Raw genomic sequence first — 7,235 nt, 5'->3', positions numbered from 1 at the left:
CCTGTGTAATAGCTGAATAGCTGAGGGTCGCTGATTTCCTATAGGATATGTACTGTGTGTAGGATATCTCTGACATCCTGTGTAATAGCTGAATAGCTGAGGGTCGCTGATTTCCTATAGGATATGTACTGTGTGTAGGATATCTCTCACATCCTGTGTAATAGCTGATTTGCTGAGGGTAGCTGATTTCCTATAGGATATGTACTGTGTGTAGGATATCTCTGACATCCTGTGTAATAGCTGATTTGCTGAGGGTAGCTGATTTCCTATAGGATATGTACTGTGTGTAGGATATCTCTCACATCCTGTGTAATAGCTGATTTGCTGAGGGTCGCTGATTTCCTATAGGATATGTACTGTGTGTAGGATATCTCTCACATCCTGTGTAATAGCTGATTTGCTGAGGGTCGCTGATTTCCTATAGATAAGGTGTATCGTGTGGTAGGATATCTCTCACATCCTGTGTAATAGCTGATATGCCTGAGGGCTCGCTGATTTCCTATAGGATATGTACTAGTGTGTAGGTATCTCTCACATCCTGTTAATAGCCTGATTTGCTGAGGGTAGTGGATTTCCTATAGGCTATCGTATCGTGTGTAGGATATCTCTCACAGTCTGTGTTAATGCTGATTGCTGAGGTCTAGCTGATTTCCTATAGGATCTGTACTGTGTGTGGATATTCTCTCACATCTGTGTAATAGCTGATATGCTGAGGGTAGGCTGATTTCCTATAGGATATGTGCTGCTGTGTAGGGATATGTCTCACATCCTGGTGTAATAGCTGATGTTGCTGAGGGTAGCCTCGATTTCCGTAATAGGATCTGTACAAGTGTGTTAGGATATCTCTTGACATCTTGTGTAATAGCTGAATATGCTGAGGGTCGCTGATTTTTCCCTATAGGATATGTATGTGTTGTAAGGGATATCTCTTGACCTCCTGTGTAATAGCTGATTTGCTGAGGGGTCGCTGGATTTCCTATAGGATATGTTACCTGTGTGTACGGTATCTCCTCAACAAAATACAATTAGATAGATAACCTATGGCTGATTTTGGCTGAGGGTACGCTTGATTTTCCTATAGGATTGTACTCGTGTGTAGGACTATCTTGACATCCTGTGTAATACGGCTGATTTGCTGAGAGTCGCTGATCGTTCCTATAGGATCATGTTACTGTGTGTAGGATCTTCGCTCAGCATCCTGTGTAAAGTAGCTGATCTGGCTGAGGGTCGCTGATTTCCTAGTAGGATAATGCTACTGTGTGTAGGATATCTGCTCAGCTCCTGTAGTAATAGCTGATTTGGCTGGAGGTTTTGCTGATTCCTATAGGATCTGTACTGTGTGTAGGCATATCTCTCACATCCTGTGTAATAGCTGAATTAGCTGAGGTCGGCTGATTTCCCTATAGATTGTATGTGTGTAGGATATTCTGACTCTGTGTAATAGGCTGATTTTGTTGAGTCTAGCTGTTTCCTATTAGGATCATTGTACTGGTGTGTAGGAGTATCTCTCAGCATCGGCTGTGTAATAGCTGATACTGCTGAGGGTAGCTGGATTTCTGTACTGTGTGTAGGATATCTCTCACATCCTGTGTAATAGCTGATTTCCTATAGATATGTACTGTGTGTAGGATATCTCTCACATCTGTGTAATAGCTGACTATGCTGAGGTCGCTGAGTTTCCTATAGGATATGTAGCTGTGGTGTAGATATCTTGACCTCCTGTGTAATAGCTGTTTGCTGAGGTAGCTGATTTCTCTAGGATATTCGTACTGTGTGTAGGATAGTATCTCACATCCGTGTAATAGCTGGTATGCTGAGGGTCGGCTGATTTCCTATAGATACTGTACTGTGTGTAGGATATGCTCTCACATGCCTGGTGTACAGCTGATTTGGCTTTGAGTCGCTGATTTCCTATAGGAATATGTAACTGTGTGTGGATATCTCTCACATCCTGTGTAAAGCTATTTGCTGAGGGTAGCTGATTTCCTATAGGATATGTACTGTGTGTAGGATATCTCTGACATCCTGTGTAATAGCTGATTTCCTATAGGATATGTACTGTGTGTAGGATATCTCTCACATCCTGTGTAATAGCTGATATGCTGATTGTCGCTGATTTCCTATAGGATATGTACTGTGTGTAGGATATCTCTGACATCCTGTGTAATAGCTGATATGCTGAGGGTAGCTGATTTCCTATAGGATATGTACTGTGTGTAGGANGTTCGAACCCCCCCGAACCCACCCTGGCTACGGACCTGCTACTGTAACATTTTATATACATGTGCGCTTGCATGCATGCATGATTGAGTGTGTGCTTGCGTAAGTGTTTATATAAGCACTAGTGATGTGATAACATATCTCGCCACAAAATTCTCTGATATGTGACACACTGCAATACCAAAAATTCTACTGCAATAAGGTGATATGCAATGTCCTGTTATCTAATGTGATAGAGTCCATGAAAACCTGTTGCGTTTCCGTCCATACAAGGAACAAGATATAATGTGAAGGCTTTTCTCATAGGTCGTTTGTTGTAGGGGATCTGGCCCACCTCATGGATTATGAGTCTGAGCGTCAGCTTCGGGTGTTGCCTGTCATGGCGACAGTCGATGGACTGAACAGACTGTACGGCACGTCGCTTGCTCCTGCTGTGATGCTGCGCAGCCTGGGGCTGCAGGCCACCAATGCCCTCAAACCACTCAAGGTCTTTCTATGCTATATTATACATACCCACTATATCCTATATATTCTGTGCTATATACTGTATACTGTTTAATATTTACTGTTTACAACTTATTATATACTATATATATTTTAATTTTTATACTATATACAAGAAAACATACTACTGATAATGCAGAGTAACTATTAGTAGTACTACTACTACTACTGCTACTGCTACTACTGCTACTATTGCTACTGCTTCTGCTGAGAGTTGAGTTCAATCAAGACCTAGTAACTAAAGTGTTAATAGATGGTGCTGAATTGTTCGTCTAAGACTTCAGATTCCAGCAAACTTTTCATTACTTTGTAGTAATAAGTTAATAACACATATATTGTTTTGGTTTTGTTGTAGGATTTCATCGTATCACAGGGATCGAAGGCAATTTGATTCAATCTTCGTTGTGAGAGTATGAGCTGGGCTGGTTCATCATCACGTCTTCACACAACAGTTTTCTACAGTCCCTTCTATATGTTTACTTACTAACTTATCCATGAGTGTTGTTAATGTCATGAGGTGAGAAAGAATACTGACAATAAGTTCAAAACTATAATGTTATGCTCTCACACGCATCTTATGTGAGTTTTCCTCTAATGTATGTAAACTGTCTGTATAGTCACTGCGGTGAGCAGTGCAATATGAAAGTCGCCTAGTCATGGGTATGCTTCAATAATATGAGGCCATGTGATGCGTAATTGTTATCATATGAGAGCTGGGTAAGTTGACATGGTAATTCAGTTTAGTGCAGATCAGTTCAGTTCTTGATATGAGCACAAAAAAAACTAGTATGAATGGTATGAGGGTATAAAATTGAAATCGTGTTGAATGTTACAACGCAAAAATAGCGACATTTGTTACTCTTGCAGTACATGTATGTGTGTATTCAAATATATTATTTATTGCACAATCGTGTTTTACACCAAAATCAGTAGGTTTGTCATCGCATGCTTTAAATTAAAGCCGACGTGCGACGGCGTGATCGTAATTATGTTTTAATACCTTGTGAAGGAATAACCCGGCTCGAGGATATAAAATACAGCCGCTGATAAAACAACTCAACGCATGACTTTATATAATACACTCATGAATCATATTTATTAATAACTCCCCTCCAATCACCGCACGATACAATCTCAACACCACATTGGTTATAAATTCGTCATTTTAATAAACTACCTGACGCTGCCTACAAGTGCAGTCTCTACCTTCGTTAACGTTACCACTCGCTTATTCTGTTGCATCCCGACAGCGAATATAACCGCGGTATGACTAACTCCCAACCTCCGCTACACATATACTTATACCACGTTAACTTATATTCTCTAACCGCATTACTGTAACGTCGCAATCAATCTCACACGCAGTATCAATGATCTAAACTATTGACATATTCTAACTATCATACAAAGAAAAACCATATTTACGTATACATCATCTCGTCGGAGGAGGTTGGATAGATCGTCTCGTAGTCGTCCCAGCACACTCTCCCTTCTCTGTTACATTCTCTGCTTATTTATGCTAGTTTTCTAGCGCGACCGACCTCTCCTCTTCGGTCACTAGGCGTACCCCTCGTTTCCCTTTGTTTATTGTTATGCTGCTTTTGTTAGCTCACCTTGACATCGTCAAGCTGAGCTATTGCCATGGGACGTCGTCCGTCGTACGTCCGTCAACATTTGGCTACGGTCAACGATAACTCAGGAACCGTTTGACCCACATGTTTTAAATTGGGTATAGTTGTTAACGCTATGCTCCCATATTAAACGTCCTATTTCGGAGCACGCCAGTCGACGTACTTTCGAGCCACGGCAATTTTTTGGCAAGAATGGGAATTGCTATTAGTCAGTTCAGGTTCAACGGATTTTGCTCATTTTTGGTATGTGAATGAATAAGGGCTAGGAGTTTTAATGTTTAAAAAAAAATTATGCAAATTAGGTAGGGTTTGGCAGTTATATAGCATATTATATAGACACGCAGATAACAAACAGTCTGTGGTGTCACACTCGTCTGGTTCGTTTTACAAGATTTCATTGACAATATCTTTAATGCAAAATTTGCAGTATAATAGCTAATGCCAGTTTCGTGTAGACTATAATGATCCAACTCTCTTACTGAAAATTATTCCCTGTATGGACACTAACTTCATGGATTGATGCCAATATCTTCGAGTAGGATAACTGACTCTGGTCTATCCTTTTTAGATGTGTTTATGTCATGTATGGCTTAAACGTTTTTTGCAGGGATGCTGCACACAGAGTTCATCCACTGGCAGGACAGGGAGTAAATCTTGGCTTCGGAGATGTTGCCTGCCTGCGTGAAAACCTAATCAGTGCCAAGAACAGTGGCTGTGACATTGGTGAGGGTGCCACAAGCACACAGGCATGCACGCACGTACACTCGCATGCACATGCAAGATGTGTGCACGCACACACACTCACAGATGTACACGCATGCGCACGTTACGGTTGAGTAATAAGAATTCTCTGGGGACCTTATCTTTGGGTCTTACAATTTTGCTACTGTAACATTTTATATACATGTGCACTTGCATGCATGCATGCATGATTGAGTGTGTACTTGCGTAAGTGTTTATATAAGCACTAGTGATGTGATAACATATCTCACCACAAAATTCTCTGATATGTGACACACTGCAATACCAAAAATTCTACTGCAATAAGATGATATGCAATGTGCTGTTATCTAATGTGATGGAGTCCATGAAAACCTGTTGCGTTTCCGTCCATACAAGGAACAAGATATAATGTGAAGGCTTTTCTCATAGGTCGTTTGTTGTAGGGGATCTGGCACACCTCATGGATTATGAGTCTGAGCGTCAGCTTCGGGTGTTGCCTGTCATGGCGACAGTCGATGGACTGAACAGGCTGTACGGCACGTCGCTTGCTCCTGCTGTGATGCTGCGCAGCCTGGGGCTGCAGGCCACCAATGCCCTCAAACCACTCAAGGTCTTTCTATGCTATATTATACATACCCACTATATCCTATATATTCTGTGCTATATACTGTATACTGTTTAATATTTACTGTGTACAACTTATTATATACTATATACATTTTAATTTTTATACTATATACAAGATCACCAACTACTGATAATGCAGAGTAACTATTAGTAGTACTACTGCTACTACTGCTACTACTGCTACTGCTACTACTGCTACTGCTACTGCTACTGCTTCTGCTTCTGCTTTTGCTACTGCTGAGAGTTGAGTTCAATCAAGACCTAGTAACTAACGTGTTAATAGATGGTGCTGAATTGTTCGTCTAAGAGTTCAGATTCCAGCAAACTTTTTATTACTTTGTAGTAATAAGTTAATAACACATATATTGTTTTGGTTTTGTTGTAGGATTTCATCGTATCACAGGGATCGAAGGCAATTTGATTCAATCTTCGTTGTGAGAGTATGAGCTGGGCTGGTTCATCATCACGTCCTCACACAACAGTTTTCTACAGTCCCTTCTATATGGTTACTCACTAACTTATCCATGAGTATTGTTAATGTCATGAGGTGAGAAAGAATACTGACAATAAGTTAAAAACTATAATGTTATGTTCTCACATGCATCTTATGTGAGTTTTCCTCTAATGTATGTAAACTGTCTGTATAGTCACTGCGGTGAGCAGTGTAATATGAAAGTCGCCTAGTCATGAGTATGCTTCAATAATATGAGGCCATGTGATGCGTAATTGTTATGAGAGCTGGGTAAGATGACATGGTAATTCAGTTTAGTGCAGATCAGTTCAGTTCTTCATATGAGCACACAAAACTAGTATGAATGGTATGAGGGTATAAAATTGAAATCGTGTTGAATGTTACAACGTAAAAATAGCGACATTTGTTACTCTTGCAGTACATGTATGTGTGTATTCAAATATATTATTAGCTCACCTTGACATCGGCAAGCTGAGCTATTGCCATGAGTCGTCGTACGTTCGTCCGTCCGTCCGCCTGTCTGCAATATTCTATATAAATTATAAAATAATTTATAAACCAAAATGAATCAGAATTTGTGACGGTAGATGGCGCTACACCCGCTTGATGTTTCTTAGCATAAATCATTATATCATAATAATAATAATATAATATATATAGTATAATCATAATATGTATTCATTAGGCAAAAATTTGCATTAAAGATATTGTCAATGAAATCTTTTTAAAACGAACAGACGTGTGTGACACCACAGACTGTTTGTTATCTGCATGTCTATATAACATGCTTAAATGCCAAACCCTACTTAATTTGCATAATTTTTTTAAATATCAAACCCATAGCTTTATTCATTCACACATACAAAATGAGAAATCTGAACCTGACTGACTATTGTAGAGCGTAGTTTGCACTTATAGTGTTAAAGTATAATAATCAAGAAGACGGTATAGCATTTGTGTTCACCAAAAAATATATTGTGTTTTTATTATGGCTGCGTGGCAACATGAGTGCCCTTCCCTTCCCGCTGCGTGTGCAAATGAGTGATGCTGGAAGATTC

General features: G+C 39.9%; 1 protein-coding gene across 1 annotated transcript in view; it reads left to right on the top strand.

The window, feature by feature from the left end:
• Positions 1-6,667, top strand: part of LOC106818526 (ubiquinone biosynthesis monooxygenase COQ6, mitochondrial-like) — a 17,417-nt gene extending 10,750 nt beyond the window's left edge. The window contains 6 exon segments of the mRNA XM_014823226.1: positions 2,541-2,707; positions 3,080-3,106; positions 3,592-3,596; positions 4,963-5,078; positions 5,522-5,688; positions 6,091-6,667. Coding sequence (XP_014678712.1) covers positions 2,541-2,707; positions 3,080-3,106; positions 3,592-3,596; positions 4,963-5,078; positions 5,522-5,688; positions 6,091-6,126 — 518 coding nt within the window. The 3' untranslated portion in view covers positions 6,127-6,667.
• Positions 6,668-7,235: the final 568 nt, after the last annotated feature.

This window comes from Priapulus caudatus, unplaced genomic scaffold (assembly GCF_000485595.1).
Source record: "Priapulus caudatus unplaced genomic scaffold, Priapulus_caudatus-5.0.1 Scaffold2304, whole genome shotgun sequence".
NCBI classification, from domain to species: domain Eukaryota; kingdom Metazoa; phylum Priapulida; class Priapulimorpha; order Priapulimorphida; family Priapulidae; genus Priapulus; species Priapulus caudatus.
The sequence above is the reverse complement of the archived record's forward strand: the minus strand, read 5'-3'. Positions and strand labels throughout refer to the sequence as shown.